Consider the following 19,659-nt stretch of genomic DNA (forward strand, 5'->3'; position numbering starts at 1 on the left):
AATGACTAGAGTTATATAAATTGTCTTGCGAGTCACCTCATGGTGCCAAGTATGTGTGCAGTTGAAAGCATAAGGCCTACTTTTAAAAGAAACTTGCTTATATACAAAACTTTTGTGATGCAGATATTGACATCAACAAAAGGGTGGCAACAAAAGCTCTGTTTGAAAAATTTCAAGCACCCACTGAGTAAACATCAGGTGCAATGTTGACATGTGTGGCATAGCCACAAGCCAAGATTAGATCTTAGATTAGAACGATGTTAGATCTGGCTTTTGAGAGTGTAAGCAGATGCTCTTTTTACTTTATGTCTTTCAAATTTTGTACATTTGATATTTGTGAAATTATCAGATAATATTATATTCCACTTGAATATTTCAATAATTCATTTTGATCACAAAAAGAAATCATCTATGTCTTCTTCAAAAACATGTTTTCAAATGCTATGCTATTTTGCTCATATGCTGTTCAATTGTCATAATAAATACTGTTTAAACAAATAATTCACTTAAAACTTGTAATAAATTCAATACCTGTATCTATAGTATTGCTGCCATTCTGTCCCCGGAAGGATCAGCGGTAAAAGATCTTTAACGCTATGTATCACATGATCTGCTTCTGGTAAAAGATCTCCGCTATTACCAACACCACTAAGGACACCAACATTCCAGCCTATATTTGCCGCCTTCCCCATACCAACATCAGCCTGAGTATCGCCAACCATGACTGTGTCGGCCGGATCAACGCCAAGCTTTTTGCAGATCTTGAAGGCCGAGTACGGACTTGGCTTTGGTTCAGTATCTTCGTCATCTCCACAGACAACCGCATCAATATATTTTCCTAAATCCAACTCTTTCAAAGTGTCCATAGTTCCTTCTCTTGAATCAGAAGTTGATATAGCTATTTTAACTCCATTGGATTTGAGAATCTTGAACAAAGTTGTTAGATTTGCTAAAGATTTGAGAGTTTCTGTACTACTTGAATCGCCTTCCTCCCAGATATCCAGGACGATTTTCCTCGCCTCTTCCCGCTCAAACCCATGTTCCTGAAGGAAGCTTGTGAGCTCTTCCTGTATAATAGGTTTGGTAGACTCCGCCAATAAGCCAGGATTAAACTTCTTACTGATAGAACAGTATCCCAGCAGATCATTTATTTTCTCTTCAAGCTCCAGCCCAGTAGCTGCACACAATCTGCAACACAAAAATGAAATAAATATACTGCAAAACAATTAATATTCATGGGAGAACAATTTTTGAGGATTTCATCAATAAACAAGTAAAGTTCCCATTCATTTAATGCTCATAAGTTGAAATCTACAAATTCATATCCTCATAAAATAGCAATTTAGACCCATACCATGAAACTCTCTACCCACGAAAATATTACCTTAATATACTATAATTTTCTTTTCTTTAAATTTGATACGATGAAATTATTGTTAAAAGAAAGTTACAAAAATGAAGTCCTCTTGAAGACTTCCATATTATTCATTACCATTTATCCGTAGAACATTCAGTCAAATAAATTCCTATACTGCTCAGTATTAACCTTACAACATTTCAAAACAAACACCCAGTCCATCAAGTGATAAGGAGAGTAAACCATTTCTAGATATATCTTCTTGACAACAAGAGGGCCATGATGGCCCTAAATTGCTCACTTCAGTTTCAGAGCTTGAACAGGCTAGAGAGTATGAAACTTTGAAACTGGACCCGATATGCTCCTGGTGTAGATAGTACAAGAGGCAGTAAAAGTCAATTTAATACATAAATGAGTGTGGCAGATTATAAATAGTTCAAGCACAACAATGCTTCTAAGGTCTTTAAAATTGGGTGGAGAAAAAGCACACACCTACAATTGGAGCAGATCAAGGGTGTTCTGGAAGGTCTCTTTATATTCAGTAGTTTCAGAGGAGATGTCTTCTGAAGAAAAGTGCGGATGGATGGACAGACAACAGACAGTGATCACTACAGCTCACCCTGAGCACTTCCTTCTTAGGAGAGCTAAAAACCGCATAGTATACAGTAAGCTTAGGAATTTTTTTTTTTTTAAGTCTTTCCCATATGGATTAACCATTTGTCTCATTCCATTGTCTGATATAGGTGAAAAGTTTTCACATCTGAATTTTTTGTCCATATAATGTGGACAAAACTACAACTTGAATGACAAGTTTCCAATTACGAAAGTCTTAACATGTAACAAGAGCTGTTAGTGGACAGCGCGCTCGACTATTCTCAGTGCTTGATAGTATAATATAAGCTATGAGTAAAACTTTAACATTACAATAAGCATATTCTAAGTCGAAAAGGGGCCATAATTCAGTCAAAATGCTTGATAGAGTGCTCTCTCTTTTCATAAAGTGGGCTCATGAATGGTAAACAAGTATGCAAATATGAAAGCAATATCTCAATAGACTTTGAAAATATCTGGGGTGGTACGCAAACTTAAACATTATTCTAAGTCGAAAAGGGGCCATAATTCAGTCAAAATGCTTGATAGAGTTGCCTCCTCCTTTTTACAGACTGGGGTCATGACGGTAAACAAGTATCCAAAATATGATAGCAATATCTCAATGGTCTTTGAAAATATTTGGGGTGGTACGCAAACTTTAAACATTATTCTAAGTCGAAAAGGGGCCATAATTCAGTCAAAATGCTTGATAGAGTTGCCTCCTCTTTTTTACAGACTGGGGTTATGAAGGTAAACAAGTATGTAAAATATGAAAGCAATATCTCAATGGACTTTGAAAATATTTGGGGTGGTACGCAAACTTTAACATTTGTGTGATGCTCACGCTCATGCCGACGCCAGGGCGAGTAGGATAGCTCCCCTATTCTTTGAATAGTCAAGCTAAAAACAATTCTGTGACTACATTTACCTGGCACTGAATTTTTTCAGCCATGGATACCACATAGAATGGAAGCAAATGAGAGTTCCATCTTTATCGAAAATAACTAGGGATGCCTTTTTGTTATGTACGACTGACTGACGTGTCCGGACACTCTTCACTGTAGCTCTGTGTCGAAGGTTTGCACGTTGCTCTAATACATCTGTCTGACTGGTATATGACCTAGACAAACCTGTAACAAAAATTAATAAATTAGGTAGATATTTAACAAAAGTTATTTTCTTCATTTATAGATTGCATCACTTCAAAACAGTAAACTAGAACCCTTATTTACATTTTAAATATAGTTGTCGTACTGAAATACATAATAAGATTGTCTCGGCTTAAGGTCAGGATTATCTTTTTCCAACACACTTTATATATATGAAGTTATTTCTATTTTGAATATGACATTGCTTTTTTTTTTTTGAAAGTATGATACTGACACCCATTTTGTTTGTATATGGTAATATCTAATTATAATATAAAATTCTATGATCTGACCAAGTGGCTTAGTTCAAGACCTCTGGCAACCCAGTTTTGAACTTGACCTAGAGACATACATTTTGATAAAGTTTTATGATGTTAAAGTAAAAACATCTACAGTGTTAACAAAATTTATCTATCATTTGACTTAAGTGACCTAGTTTTTGACCCTAACCAAATTTCAAACCTGATCTAGATTTCATACAGACGATTCTGACAAAAGTTTGAGATGAAGCTGAAAATGTGGCCTCTATAATGTTAATGTGTAAGGCTACTAACTGACCTATTGGCCTAGGCTTTTTATCCAAGATGACCCAATAAGGAACTCATCAGGGATTTTATTGAGGGTAAGATTCTGACCAAGTTTCATTAAGACTGAGCCAAAACATATTGAAAATTAAAGCTGACAAATGGCAGACACAGAATATTCATACCAGAGTTAATGACCTTCTCATATAAAGTGTAGATGTTAATAAACTATAGTTTGAAGCAAATCTGTGAGAAAAATCACAGGAGACACACTAAAGCATTACGGTAGTGCCATGGACCCATAATGAAAATCGGCAATTTCCCTTTCACAATGTTTTCTCTGTATGTGATTTCGGCATTCTCCGGTTGTTACTGAAATCATTGCTTGTATAACCTACCTTTATGTCTGAAGAATGCCAAAATACCAGGCAAGAATACGAAAGCCAACAGAGATTTCTGACCGTCCATTACCTTTAATAGGCCCGTCAGACAGGAGTATTACCTTGATTTATTGCTGCAGTTCTGCTAGTCTTGAAGACAATATCTGGACAAACTCCCCTCAGTCTACCTGCCCGTCTCACCAGGTGAGACACAGCTCTGTATGCCATTGTTTCTCCTTTAAAGCATTGATTCTTCTAGAGGAAAGAACTGGTTATGCCTCAGTCTGAAAATAGAACATGGCTACAATAAGTCCATTCATTGTCAGATGCTAGCAGCACTTCCATTTATGCTTTAATGGTAGATTTGTAAATTAATGATTTATTTAGTCATTTTCAAATCTTCACAAATTTCATTTAAAATTATTCACGTGTGAAACATCTTTATTAACATTTTATTTCAATTTAAAATGAAGTTATTAAAAGTCTTTTTTTGTGTGCCTTTAAATTTATTAGATTATGGATACTGTTTACATATGGTGTAAAACAAGTAGGCCTATAATTGAACTCAAACCACTTCATTCATGAATGTAAAATTTCATGTTTAGTAAAGATAAGCTCATTTAAGTTAAAAACACTAGCTCCTCTTTCCAAACTTGCCAGTCCAAATCCTTGATTTTCTTATCTGTAAAATATCTATCTCATTTCTAGTCCAACTAAGTGACACAAACTGCACGTTCCTGTCCCTACGTTATATAGACTGCATGTCCAACTCCTGACATAAATATCACTTTCAATTTCATTTCATTCTGATATTACATCTGAAAACCTGTGTAATCAGTAGCAATTCTCAGCAGAATGTAATTTGTAAGCTCAAGAATATAAGGAGTGAATAAAACCTTTTAATTTGCACTAGTTGATATGTATTTATCTTGCGAATAGGTAATATTATAGGCTAACCTGTGTACAAACTGCAGAAAAAAACTATTAAATATATGCAGGAACATACAGCATTTAGCACAGTGTAAATTCTTGCTCAGTTTCAATGTCACCGAAGTTTATTCAGGCTTATCATGAAAGAACAGGAAAATGGAAAAAAATGTTTTGTATATTCGAACCTTATCAGTAAATAATAGTTTTATAAAAAAAAAAGTCACCAATGCTCTTAGGATTCGCCCGAGACATTGTGCTTTTAAGTAAGTGCTATCTGGCATCTGGCACTGGTATATAATAAGGAAGGATATGAAGTCATCAGTGGTGAAAAACAAATCAACATGACATTTCATGTGTTGCACAAAACCATGCACTAGACGAAAGTTGCTATTCAGAAATATTTTTTCTTTACTCCATTAAAACGTGTTGACAATCATGTTTGGAAGACAGAAGCGCCTTAATTACGCAGATTTTAATAGCCATTGGTAATGGCTCTGTGGATGAACCGTTAGGGGAGGTTAATTAAAGTCATAGACTGGGAATGAGGGGCTAGTTACAAGTATGTAACTGATTATGATGTAAACTGTTAGTGTTTAGACTTTGTAGTCTGCATAATAAAATGCAAAATTATGGTTTGAAATGTCACCAAAAGCCTCCATTCCTTTTTTTCTAAAAATTTCATAGGGTGACACCTTCCCACATTTACCCTCTGAGTGACTTTCAAATTAGTGACACTACTCCCCTGACTGCATTTTTTATTTGAACCTCAATGGTTAGCTCCATATTTTGATTAAAAAAAAATCAAACAAAACTTAATCATAGAAAGAAAGGGTTGTTTTACATGAAAATTGAACAGTATATAAAACAGTATATAAAAGATGTATATTACTCTACAAAAAAATTATCAATTTACTCATATATACATTAAATTATAGAAAAGGACTGCAAAAATGGGCCACAGTTTCACACAGTTCAACGCCTTTAAAAACTCACTATTTTCACAGAACTGTAAATATCTTCATGTTTGAAGCATTTACAATGATGTCCTAGAGCTGAAATTTCACATAACTAAGTTGAACATGGTCTTCAGCAATTGTTTTTTTTTATTTCCTTACAAATGATATTCATTTTAAATGGGGACAACTTTTTGATAATATTTTAAGTATCAAGTCGTACAGGACAGTATCGTTGAACATGTAATTTGTTGGGCAAGATGTTTACCAAATATTTCTGAGTTTTGATTATCAACTTTCAATTACATGTACTCTCTGTACAGAAGCAGAATGCTAAAAATATTCTTTTTAAAGATTCATCATGCAGATCTATATCTATATATAGATATATATAGTACAAGTTGGCAAATGTGTTATTTGTCACATTATAAAAAACAGAAAGGAAGTGGGAATCTAATTCTAGAGGTATATGGATCCAGGTGTGGGTACACAACTTCACATGTTGATAATAAATGTTCATGGAAAACAATGAAAGAAGTTTAATAAAATTCTACCAATTGGTTAGATATTGATCTTTAAACAATTAAAGGGCAGTAACTCTAAAGTTACTAAAGAGATCCTCACAAAATTAAGTGTGCACTACCACAATATGGTGATCTAAATTTGCTTTATGTTTCATAGTTCGACGTCAAATATGTCACAAGTTATGAAGCAGAAATTGCCATATTTATAGTAACTTATATACAAATATTTTTTTCTTGAAAATGAGTTTAATTTTAGTAAGCATATGAATTAAATGTCATGTATTGTGGAATATCAATCATTAATACACTGGTAATTGGTACATCAACGATAGTATTGTTTATGCCTTTCAGTGGATTGATTTCTACTGAACATCATCAGGTCTAGGAAAGTGGAATACATCTACATCGGTACAACCAACAATCGATTTCCGATTATGACTGGTCCGCGCTGTCAGAGAAACAGTAGACTAGCTCCTAGACTATGATATATCTTTTTACATTTTTATGATTGAATGTAGTGAACTGAGCCAGTCTATATCCTATGTCCAATATCAGTCCTGAGTGAAAATTTCTAAAATAGACTGGCTTTTGTCTCTATGAAATTGAATTCATCAAAAAAGGAAAAAATATAGAAATACAGTTATTATCAGTCTAGTGGCTAGTCTAGAGAAACAGTTGTTAAAGAAATTTAGTATATTACAGTATTAAAAGTAAAAGATAAAAGGGCAGTATGCTACAGTTAAAATAGGACAGAATGGAAGAATTACATAGTGACCGCCGCCAGCCTCTCTGTAAAGATACTGAGGCTGGGGCTAGCTTTGACTGATGTGGGGAGGGAGTTCCAGAGACAGATGGTTCTAGGGAAATAAGAGTTAGCAAAGTGTAATAGGAGCGGAAAAATGTGCAGCCCGATACAGGACTCGAACCTGCAACCTTCTGCTTGCAAGTCAGATGCTCTACCAACTGAGCTAATCGGACAATTGATATCATAGACTAATTATATACATTATATACACACTGCTACATTCCTCCCTCCTTTTTTTTTTCAAAGACAAACTCAGGTTCTTTTGACTAACCCAGCCATTGCTTCACCCTAGCTCTACGATTCCAAGGCTAGCCACCACACTCACGGCACCAATGTAATAGGAGCGGAAAAATGTGCAGCCCGATACAGGACTCGAACCTGCGACCTTCTGCTTGCAAGTCAGATGCTCTACCAACTGAGCTAATCGGACAATTGATATCATAGACTAATTATATACATTATATACACACTGCTACAAAAGTATTGAGTGCTGGAATAAGGGATCAAGTAGTTCAGATTTCTAATGGGGGTCAAGTAACCTTGGTCAATTGCAACAGTCTGGGTCCTTACTTTGTAAAACAAAAGTAATGAACAGTTTAACCTACGGTACTGGAGAGTTTTCCATTCTAAGGATTTCAACATTTCAGTTACACTGCTTGTATAGTTGTAGTCATTCATAACATACCTAGCTGCTGACCTTTGGACTCGTTCAAGTTTATGGGTGAGGGTTTTCTGCCAGGGATGCCACACAGTTGAACAGTATTCTAGCTGGGGGCGGACATATGTGGTGTATGCAGCTTCTTTGACCTTTATGTTATCTGTCTTGACATTTCTCTGAATAAATCGAAGGGAAGAGATTGCCTTAGAAGTTATGTTTTCTATGTGTTGTGACCAGTTCAAATCACTGTAGATAGTTATTCCTAGGTATTTAGCTGATGAGGTGGACTTAAACTCTGTATTGTGTAACCTGTAGGGATATATAAAGGGATTTCTCTTCCTACTTACTCTAAGGACTTCACATTTGTCTGGGTTAAATTCCATTTTATTTACAGATAATCTACAAATTTACAGATTTTTCAATCTGTAAATTTACAGATTGTGTGTATGAATGTGTATGAATACTGATGAAATTACATTTATTCTCAAAACCGCAGCCTGGAGTTCATGTTGGAAAAAGGACCAAAGAAACAACATGGTTTATACAGCTCTCGTTGAGAGCTGTACGGTTTCTACAACTACATGAACTACATGTCATGTGTAAAAAACAAAACAAAAAAAAACAAATGTTGTTACCTGATTTTTATCAATTTTATGCCGTGGAACAAATATTATGCATGAATACGCTCAGCTGTCACAAATGACACTGACAAGAAGTTTCGCTAACTAAAGTCAAGAATAAGAACTGTCACTTTTCTTTATTTTAATGTGAAACTGTCGTTTTATTTCAATGCACCGGTACGGGAATGCTAGCAGAAAAAACTACCAAGTTCAAGGGCAATTTAATGTGTGGTAATTTCCCCAAATTATTTTTAGCATGCACGGAATTATTGCTGATCTTCGATGTCAAGGACGCCGTGCACCGGCTCCGTACGTATCTTAATATCTCGGACAAATCATTCTTCCTACGGATTTCATCGGATATTTCCGTTAACATTTCACTTGACGCATGCGCACATCATAGAAATTACTCTGAATTTCCTTTGTTTACAAAAATAAATATTTATCTATTTTTGAAGCGTTAGTTTGCAGATATTTCCCAGACTTTTATAATGGGTAAAAAGCATAAACCCAAAAAGCATAAGTCTAAGGGATACGATGGGGACTATGACGGTAAATATGCAAATAGTTTAAATGTTACGTGTTTTCACGATGCGGGGGGGGGGGGGGGGGGGGTAGTGGTGGGGAAGGGCGTTGGAGTGTCACAGCTTAGACCTGCAACCTAGGTATTTATTGTAATAAAGGTGCTGTAGTTATATGTATTTCAGGGTTCTTGCCAGACTTACTTGCATGTCATACGGTGTGTGACATCCCTTGCTACTCCCAACATCTCTTAATTGCCAAAGTGGCATTTCATAAAGGGAGTGTCTAGCCGTCCCGTAACCGGATGCCTAGCCGGCATTCTAGCCATCCGGTTATCGGACGGCTAGAAAATCTTCAGGGGATTCCCTAGCTGTCAGGTAATAGATTCCCTAATGAATAAGTAATGATACCAGTTATTTACTAAAGATATCGATACTTATCTGCAAACAAAATTTTGTGGGAATACACACTAAAGATTTACTTTTAATCGTCTCGAATAAATCACTGCATTATTCGGCCGATAAAACTAAAGATTGCCGAAATCAATAATGGCGAGATTGTCGTGACGTCACTCATTAAAATCTGTTCATCTGGTGGCAGATAAAACAATGTTTTTATGGGATTGGAATTTTTAAATTTCAACAAATTTTTCACTGGATTTTCAAAATTAGAGCAGTTAAGGCCGTTAGAAAAAATCACTTTTTACAAAATAACATGGACATTAGGCGCTCAATGTTTTATCATTTCTAAAAACAGAATATCAATGGATATGTATACAAACACGATTTCATTTGTTTTATCGACTGAAAAATAAGTAATCTATTATATACTTTGGTATGTATTCACACAATATTTTGTTTACAGATAAGTATTGATATCTTAAGTAAATAGCAGTTAAAACTATATAAAATCATCACTTATTCATCAAGAAATCAATTACCAGACAGCTAGAAAATCCCCTGAGTAATCCTCAACACCTCACACTTTTCCGGATTGAACTCCATTGACCAGTCCTTTTCCCAGGCTTCTAGGGAATAGAGATCATTTTGTAGGGATTGAGAATCAATGGAGGATTTAACCGTCAGATAGACAATAGTGTCATCTGCAAATAGTCATGACTTACTTTTGATGGACTCTGTGAGGTCATTTATGTAGGCTAGGAAGAGACAGGGGCCAATGGCTGATCCTTGTGGAACCCCGGAAAGAACAGGAAGTTCATCTGAGGCAAAGCCATCCACAACTACTCTTTGGGAACGGTCCTTGAGAAATGACTTGATCCACTGGGATGCTAATGGGTCAACTCCCAGGGTATCGAGCTTATGAATCAATTTATGGTGGTCAACCTTGTCAAAGGCTTTACTGAAGTCCATGACGATGACGTCAGTCTGTTGGCCATTCTCAAGATTGTCAAATACCTCTTGTGTGAAACTTATAAGTTGTGTTTCACGGCTGTGCTTTGACCTGAAGCCATGTTGATACTGGTAATTAGCCCAGTAGTGTAATCAGAACAGTGAGAACACTGCCATGTGCTGGATCTTTGATGCTAACGTGATGTCAGTTTAACTTTAAGACTTGTCACTATGACAGGTTAACAGGATGGATTACAGTTTTGCTTTTACCAATGAAAACTGCCATAATTATATGCATGCAGAAATCATTGGTAAAATTTAAATTTTGTACATAATATTCAAGGTTTGATTAAATTTTTATATGCCTATTTGAAAAACAGGACATATTATGTTTTCATCCTTTACGGACGGACGATGTACCGTGTTTAAAAAAATTATTGTCCACTCAATAACTAGAGTATTTTGTACCTGAATTAAATTGAACTTAATAATAAGAAAGTAACCGTTGTCAGCTAAGTGTAGAAAATCGATAAAGTGGACTGTTTATTACCTTGTGTATTCAAAACATGGGTCAGCTATGACGGTGACATTGCCTATGTCTGAAGGATGCAGATGACAATTAAACTGATTATAGCCGGAAGGCAATCTAACATAGTTATACAATCTTACTTATCTAGCATTTTAGGAGATGCTTTCAATCATATTGATCCAACAGGCTACTTTTTGAGAAAGTTTCCACCCGCCATGTATCTTACACCAATTTTCTTCATTGCAGACAAGTGGACAACAATTAAATGGTTTAAACCAATTTGTCTGGTAATTTCCTGATGAAAACTTTAATTGCTGTCTATAGTTCCCTTTTGGCCCATGAATTACTCAAAATAGCAAAATATTGTAGTTCACTGAACTTGGTCACACTGTTAATGGACTGAATATCTCTGATGACATTTTTAATAACCAGCTTGATAGTCCCAGTCAGTTTTGAGTTACAGCCACTAGAATAAGTTAGAAATCTAGAAGTTGCAAAAGTTGACATTGTCTGATTTATAAATTAAGCACTTCTTATCCAAACATGCTGCAATAGCTAAAGGGTGTTGCACTTCCATCATCTTTCATGAATAGACCCTATCAAACTAGAGTCTGTTATTATTTTGCTTGCTTGCATTCTATGACACCAAAGGATATTCTTACAGATTTTATCAGTCAGAATTTTTATTGGCATAATATCTTGGCTAAGTTCGATAACCAGCAGGATTATAAATAAGTCTTAGTTGCTCTGGATTTATGGTCTTTGAGTTAGGCGAAATTTAGAAAACTGATTTCAGATTTTCTCATTTTCCTTTGTAATTTATAATTTACATTTAAATGATTATTTCTCTACGTAGATGAACGGCAAGGTGGGGAGAAAGTTTATAATTTATAATTCACATTTAAATGATTGTTTCTCTATGTAGATGAGCGGGAAGGTGGGGAGAAAGAATCCCTGAAGATTGTACTGAAGGTTGGTGGTACAGATGCAGGTTCTGACGTCTCTTACTCTCATGATGAAAAGAAGCACAAACATAAAAAGAAGAAGAAAAAGAAGGACAGAGACCGCCATAGACATACAGAGGTAGAATTACCTTAGATCTATACAATAACAAATATATACTGCCTGTAAGTTGTATGCACTGCTGGTCTGGGTCTATATTTTTTATGCAAAATGTTCTAGAAAAGCAATAAACGTCATGTTAATACCCTGGCCAACTGTGTTGTGTGCCTACAGCTTGAAGATTTGCGGGTACACCCTTGAGTATTTGTACCTATGAAGTGTTAAAACATGGCTGAAATTAAGTGTGAGAGATCTAGCCTGCTTGTTGAAAATTTATTGACAGTGCACTGAAGTTTTTTTTAATATACATAATATAAAGACATTAAACCAAACTTTCCACTGCAATACAGTCATGTAGCCAAAGTACTATCCGACAGACATGGTTTTTGTTTTAAAATACTAAAATTTACAATTTTGCATGATTGACAGTTTGTGGATTTCTTTCAGTTTTGTAAAAATAATGTTTGTCACTATTGTAAGGCTGAACATAGCTTACTTAATAGAAAAGTTGAGCATTGCTGTCCTACGACATTCCCTATTGAAGGTTCACTTTGCTAGCACACTGTCACACCTGCTTTATATTGTATAGAATGATTCAGTAAAAGCAGAAACAGAAGAGAACAACGAGGAAGAGGAGGATTTCTCCGTGAGTCAGGGAGAAGAAGAGGATACGTATGAGCCACCATCAAAGCGAGCCCTACTTGATATTGATGATGAGAGTAACTCGAGTCAGGACATACAGCCACGACGTAGCTCCAGACAAGTTGCTGAGGTGAAGGAAGATACAAAAGGTGTACTTAGAGAATGCTTGCATTATATACAGAAACATTTACAAAGGTATACAAAATGTATAGTTTTTAAATGTAAATCTTCTTTGTTTTAACAGACAAAAGGAAACCAAAGAAGTCATTTTATATTTTATAATGTTTTGCTTTCATTACGAATTTGTGAAATATTCGAGTATCCCTTTGTCATACCAACATCCAAGGTCATAAGATGGCATCATCCCTGCTTTAATGGCAGGCAGAGGCATGTAACTAGGAAAACGATTTAAGACAAGTGTTGCCAATCTTCTGGATCAAGATTCAAGATAGGTACTGGTTAGGTAGATATCATCCTTACAATTAAAGGTTTGACCCTTGCAAAGCTAGCTTACTAAGTGATAAGCGGCAAATTGTCTGAAGTGTAACCCTAGACATAAGATTCAGAGCCCATGACCAGACTGTTACCTGTCTTAAGTTCTGAAAAATTTCAGCCTGACATCACTTCCTAGATGTGCCTTCACTTCATTCTACCTCATAATGTGTTTGTATTGGGTACCAAAGGTAGAAATAATATATGATTATAATTCAGGCTTACCCCATCTCTTTTTGGCAGCATTTGGAGGGAGTGATGGACAATGTATCCCAGATGCATTATGCTTAATATTTCTGTAACCGAGTGTTGCATCATACAGTCTCATTTTTAGCTCACATGTCACAAAGTGACAGTGTGAGCTTTTGTGATCGCGCAGCGTCCATCGTGCGTCCGTCCGTCCGTGCGTAAACTTTTGCTTGTGACCACGCTAGAGGTCACATTTTTCATGGGATCTTTATGAAAGTTGGTCAGAATGTTTATTTTGATGATATCTAGGTCAAGTTCAAAACTGGGTCAACTGCGATCAAAAACTAGGTCTATTTCTAAAAATAGAAAAACCTTGTGACCTCTCTAGAGGCCATACTTTTCAATGGATCTTCATGAAAGTTATTAAGAATGTTCACCTTGATGATATCTAGGTCAAGTTCGAAACCGGGTCAACTGCGATCAAAAACTAGGTCTATTTCTAAAAATAGAAAAACCTTGTGACCTCTCTAGAGGCCATACTTTTCAATGGATCTTCATGAAAGTTATTAAGAATGTTCACCTTGATGATATCTAGGTCAAGTTCAAACCGGGTCACGTGCCATCAAAAACTAGGTCAGTAGGTCAAATAATAAAAAAACCTTGTGACCTCTCTAGAGGCCATATTTTTCATGGGATCTGTATGAAAGTTGGTCAGAATGTTCATCTTGGAGATATCTAGGTCAAGTTCGAAACTGGGTCAACTGCGGTCAAAAACTAGGTCAGTAGGTCTAAAAATAGAAAAACATTGTGACCTCTCTAGAGGCCATACTTGTGAATGGATCTTCATGAAAATTGGTCAGAATGTTCACCTTGATGATATCTATGTCAAGTTCGAAACTGGGTCACATGCCTTCAGTAACTAGGTCAGTAGGTCAAATAACAAAAAAACCTTGTGACCTCTCTAGAGGCCATATTTTTCATGGGATCTGTATGAAAATTGGTTAGAATTTTTATCTTGATGATATCTAGGTCAAGTTGGAAACTGGATCAACTGCGGTTAAAAACTAGGTCAGTAGGTCTAAAAATAGAAAAACCTTGTGACCTCTCTAGAGGCCATACTTTTCAATGGATCTTCATGAAAGTAAGTCAGAATGTTCACCTTGATCATATCTAGGTCAAGTTCAAAACTTGGTCACGTATTTTCAATAACTAGGTTAGTAGGTCAGATAATAAAAAAACCTTGTGACCTCTCTAAAGACCATATTTTTCATGGGATCTGTATGAAAGTTTGTCTGAATGTTCATCTTGATGATATCTAGGTCAAGTTCGAAACTTGGTCAACTGCAGTCAAAAACTAGGTCAGTAGGTCTAAAAATAGAAAAACCTTGTGACCTCAATAGAGGCCATACTTTTGAATGGATCTTCATGAAAATTGGTCAGAATGTTCACCTTAATGATATCTAGGTCAAGTTCGAAACTGGGTCATAGGCCATCAATAACTAGGTCAGTAGGTCAAATAATAAAAAACCTTGTGACCTCTCTAGAGGCCATATTTTTCAATGGATCTTCATGAAAATTGGTTAGAATTTTTATCTTGATGATATCTAGGTCAGATTCAACACTGGGTCACATGAGCTCAAAAACTAGGTTACATTGTCAAATAATAGAAAAAACGACGTCATACTCTGTTTAAAACTGGGATATGTGGGGACAGTTGAGCGATTCAGGACCATCATGGTCCTCTTGTTTTACAGGAAAGATGTCAATGGTTTCTTTGCATATCCAGTGAATGATGTTATAGCCCCTGGTTACTCTTCCATTATCAAGGAACCAATGGATTTCAGCACAATGTTAACAAAGATTGAAAATGATACATATGATTCCATAATGGACTATAAGGTAAAACATAATGTTGAAGAGTTGACTGTTGTTTTATGCAAAACAATAAATTCGGGTAATTTCGGGAAAAATATTGATAATTTGATACGTATATATACATACAGTAAAAAAACCCGGTATCTCAAATTCCAAGGGAGCAAGCATTTTACTTTGAAATAACTTAAATTCGACTTTAAATGATATTTTGTATAGATTTACGTGTTATCAGGACGAGACATGAAATGTTTTCGAGATAGCCAGACTTTTGAGATATGTGCATTCAAGATATTAAGCTTCAACTGTAGTTATTTTTTATTGTCTGCAGAATGACTATGTATTGATGTGTAACAATGCAATGACATATAACAGACCAGAGACCATTTACTACAAGGAGGCTAAGAGATTATTACAGAGTGGACTCAAAATGATGAGTAAGGTATGGTAGAGTTTTATAGTTAGGGTAGAAAAGAAAACTTTTACTTAGTGACAGTTGGTACACCTTTCTATGGGTCAATTTATTTTTTATGAAAAATGATATTTAAGATTTGCTAAAGAACTTAATGATCATGACACAGAATAAAGGCATCAGCTTTATACCTAGTTCAGTGAGTAGTAAAGAGACCCTTTCTTGTCTTACATTTTTCTCGAGTTGGTTGTAAGAGAAGCTTTTGTAGTCATGGAACCAGCATCGTTTCCTCATGGGCGATTATAGTAGATATTAATCAAGAGACTTCTATTTAATATTTTACTAATGTCAGTGAGACCGATTTTGTACTTTCCTTATGTAGAAGATATATTGTCATGATACCTACAATAATTGAGCCGTGCCATGAGAAAACCAACATAGTGGGTTTGCGACCAGCTTGGATCCAGACCAGCCTGCGCATCCGCGCAGTCTGGTCAGGATTCATGCTGTTCGCTTTCAAAGTCTATTGCAATTAGAGAAACTGTTAGCAAACAGCATGGGTCCTGACCAGACTGCGCAGATGCGCAGGCTGGCCTGGATCCATGCTGGTCGCAAAGCCACTATGTTGGTTTTCTCATGGCGCGGCTCATATTACTAACTGCTGTGTTGGATTTCAGGAGAAGTTACTAATCATGAGACGTAGCCTGGGATTTATGTCTAGTATTACAATGGAAGAGATAGGAATAAACCAGGAAGACAACACAGGTGCTGTCCTCGAAGAACTAAATGCCAAGGAAAAGGAATACGAAATCACAGTTAAAAATAGAGACAAGTATGTATATTATAATTTGAACACTCAAGTACATAACTAGTTAAAGTAGCTCCTTCATATTTTTGGGGGGCTAGTAGAATAAAGGCTTCACAAAGTTTAATTTCAAACTTTTTCTGAACAAACAGTTGGGGTTTCTTGCATGGAAGTGGAAAGGTTTATATTAAAACATTTTCTCAGTTTTCTGAGTTAATTAGTTAATACTGGAAAACAGAGATTAGACTAGTCTTACTTTATTTATTTATTTATTTATTTTGTTGGATTTAACGTCGCACCGACACAATTTTAGGTCATATGGCGACTTTCCAGCTTTAATGGTGGAGGAAGACCCCAGGTGCCCCTCTGTGCACTATTTCATCACGAGCGGGCACCCGCGTAGAACCACCGACCTTCCGTAAGCCAGCTGGATGGCTTCCTCACGTGAAGAATTCTACGCCCCAAATGAGGTTTCGAACCCACATCGATGAGGGGCAAATGGTTTGAAGTCAACGACTCTAACCACTCGGCCACGGAGGCCCCCAGTCTTACTTTATACTTCTATTTTATTGAAACTTAAGTTAATTACATAGATCTGTTTAGGAAAATGTTTTCGGTTCTTAGGCAATTTGCATTACACACAATATAAAAACTTAATCAGTGATCTGGAGCAGAAAAGTGTGGTCTGAGGCTGAGCATTGTAAAATGAGCCGTGCCATGAGAAAACCAACATAGTGGCTTTGCGACCAGCATGGATCCAGACCAGCCTGCGCATCTGCGCAGTCTGGTCAGGATCCATGCTGTTCGCTAACAGTTTCTCTAATTGCAATAGGCTTTGAAAGTGAACAGCATGGATCCTGACCAGACTGCGCAGATGCGCAGGCTGGTCTGGATCAATGCTGGTCGCAAACGCACTATGTTGGTTTTCTCATGGCGCGACTCAAATATTGTATACCATAAACAGTGTAGGAATATTGTGTTTGTATTTCAGCATTGGGAGATTTGAAGCATTCCAGGACAACATGACACCAGATGAGATACTGGCTCAAGCTCAGTCAGTGGCACAAGATGCCAGAGATACTCTAGCGTGGAAAAAACCTAAAACCAAGGTAATATATTTTCTCAACCTCAGTGGTTGAAGATGCCAGAGGTATAGAAGCATGGAAAAGGCCTAAAACCAAGATAATATATCTGTTTAAACTCAGGCAGTGGCTGATGACTCCAAAGATATGCTGGTGTGGAAAAACTCAAAACCATAGTAATATATTTGCTCAAACTCTAGCTGTAGAAGCTAAAGGTATGCTGACATAGAAAAAATGTTAAATATGTTTCAGAATCCCTAATGTTTGATGTCAGACTTTTACTAATTTCACGATATTATAATACACATTTTATATATTTTACAGTTGAGTTTTCTGAGAAAGAGAGATGACGGGACTACCTCACTAACAGTCATTAACTCAGACAATGATGGAATTGGTAAGCTTGTTGTGTTTAAGATATACTTTGCTAGTCCTTCTCTAACTATTACCAGTATATCATTAGGTATTGATTTAAATCTGGAAAATCTTCATATATATCTAATTTGTCTTGATTTATAATGAAATCACAATAAAATGTTATCTAGTAACAGTCATTTGTTAAGAATACTTGCAGTCTTTTTAGTGACTTTACTTATCCATACTGTGTTAACTTATACATGTGTAGTATTTTTAACCTAACCTACATTACTGGTAAAATACATGTTAAGTTTGTATTTACATATTTACTATTTATGTCTCCCCCAGGAGACATATTGTTTTTGCCCTGTCTTCTCCGTCCGTCCTTCCGTCCGTCCGTCCGTACGTCACACTTCATTTCCGAGCAATAACTGGAGAACCATTTGACCTAGAACCTTCAAACTTTATAGGGTTGTAGGGCTGCTGGAGTAGACGACCCCTATTGTTTTTGGGGTCACTCTGTCAAAGGTCAAGGTCACAGGGGCCTGAACATTGAAAACCATTTCCGATCAATAACTGGAGAACCACTTGACCCAGAACGTTGAAACTTCATAGGATGATTGGTCATGAAGAGTAGATGACCCCTATTGATTTTGGGGTCACTCCGTCAAAGGTCAAGGTCACAGGGGCCTGAACATTGAAAACCATTTCCAATCAATAACTGGAGAACCACTTGACCGAGAATGATGAAACTTCATAGGATGATTGGTCATGAAGAGTAGATGACCCCTATTGATTTTGGGGTCACTCCGTCAAAGGTCAAGGTCACAGGGGCCTGAACATTGAAAACCATTTCCGATCAATAACTAGAGAACCACTTGACCCAGAATGTTGAAACTTCATAGGATGATTGATCATGAAGAGTAGATGACCCCTATTGATTTTGGGGTCACTCCATCAAAGGTCAAGGTCACAGGGGCCTGAACATGGAAAACCATTTCCGATCAATAACTGGAGAACCACTTCACTCAGAATGTTGAAACTTCATAGGATGATTGTACCTGCAAAGTAGATGACCCCTATCGATTTTGGGGTCACTCCATTAAAGGTCAAGGTCACAGGGGCCTGAACATTGAAAACCATTTCCGGTCAGTAACTTGAGAACCACTTGACCCAGAATGTTGAAACTAAATAGGATGATTGGTCATGCAGAGTAGATGACCCCTAACAATTTTGGGGTCACTCTGTGAAAGGTCAAGGCCACAGGGGCCTGAACATGGAAAACCATTTCCGGTCAGTAACTTGAGAACCACTTGACCCAGAATGATGAAACTTCATAGGATGATTGGTCATGCAGAGTAGATGACCCCTAACGATTTTGTGGTCACTCTATTAAAGGTCAAGGCCACAGGGGCCTGAACATTGAAAACCATTTCCGGTCAGTAACTTGAGAACCACTTGACCCAGAATGTTGAAACTAAATAGGATGATTGGTCATGCAGAGTAGATGACCCCTAACAATTTTGGGGTCACTCTGTGAAAGGTCAAGGCCACAGGGGCCTGAACATGGAAAACCATTTCCGGTCAGTAACTTGAGAACCACTTGACCCAGAATGATGAAACTTCATAGGATGATTGGTCATGCAGAGTAGATGACCCCTAACGATTTTGGGGTCACTCTATTAAAGGTCAAGGCCACAGGGGCCTGAACATGGAAAACCATTTCCAATCAATAACTTGAGAACCTCTCAACCCAGAATGTTGAAACTTCATAGGATGATTGTTCATACAGAGTAAATGACCCCTATTGTTTTTAGGTCACTCCGTTAAAGGTCAAGGTCACAGGGGCCTGAACA

General features: G+C 36.7%; 2 protein-coding genes and 1 non-coding gene across 5 annotated transcripts in view; 1 reads left to right on the forward strand and 2 right to left on the reverse strand.

The window, feature by feature from the left end:
* Positions 1 to 19,659, reverse strand: part of LOC123548319 (uncharacterized) — a 32,825-nt gene that overhangs the window by 6,940 nt on the left and 6,226 nt on the right. For 2 of the 3 annotated variants that reach the window (XR_008371490.1, XM_045335489.2), the window contains exons 1-4: positions 8,506 to 8,768; positions 4,123 to 4,284; positions 2,877 to 3,078; positions 532 to 1,188 (exon numbers count right to left, since the gene is read on the reverse strand). Coding sequence is in view for 2 of the 3 variants with exons in the window: in XM_045335489.2 (XP_045191424.2) it covers positions 532 to 1,188; positions 2,877 to 3,078; positions 4,123 to 4,228 (965 nt within the window). In the remaining variant the exon portion in view is untranslated. Of the gene's footprint in view, positions 1 to 531; positions 1,189 to 2,876; positions 3,079 to 4,122; positions 4,285 to 8,505; positions 8,769 to 19,659 lie in introns of those variants that run through there. The other variant, XM_045335490.2, reaches the window with a different exon arrangement.
* Trnaa-ugc (transfer RNA alanine (anticodon UGC)) lies at positions 7,570 to 7,642 on the reverse strand. The gene has a single exon. It is a non-coding gene; the product is annotated as a tRNA-Ala (tRNA).
* LOC123548320 (bromodomain-containing protein 7-like) overlaps positions 8,871 to 19,659 on the forward strand; it is a 31,651-nt gene continuing 20,862 nt past the window's right edge. Inside the window, exons 1-8 of the mRNA XM_053546541.1 lie at positions 8,871 to 9,042; positions 11,816 to 11,973; positions 12,542 to 12,789; positions 15,030 to 15,174; positions 15,479 to 15,589; positions 16,237 to 16,391; positions 17,356 to 17,473; positions 17,771 to 17,843. Coding sequence (XP_053402516.1) covers positions 8,982 to 9,042; positions 11,816 to 11,973; positions 12,542 to 12,789; positions 15,030 to 15,174; positions 15,479 to 15,589; positions 16,237 to 16,391; positions 17,356 to 17,473; positions 17,771 to 17,843 — 1,069 coding nt within the window. The 5' untranslated portion in view covers positions 8,871 to 8,981. The remainder of the gene's footprint in view (positions 9,043 to 11,815; positions 11,974 to 12,541; positions 12,790 to 15,029; positions 15,175 to 15,478; positions 15,590 to 16,236; positions 16,392 to 17,355; positions 17,474 to 17,770; positions 17,844 to 19,659) is intronic.

Source organism: Mercenaria mercenaria, chromosome 6 (assembly GCF_021730395.1).
Source record: "Mercenaria mercenaria strain notata chromosome 6, MADL_Memer_1, whole genome shotgun sequence".
Classification (NCBI taxonomy): domain Eukaryota; kingdom Metazoa; phylum Mollusca; class Bivalvia; order Venerida; family Veneridae; genus Mercenaria; species Mercenaria mercenaria.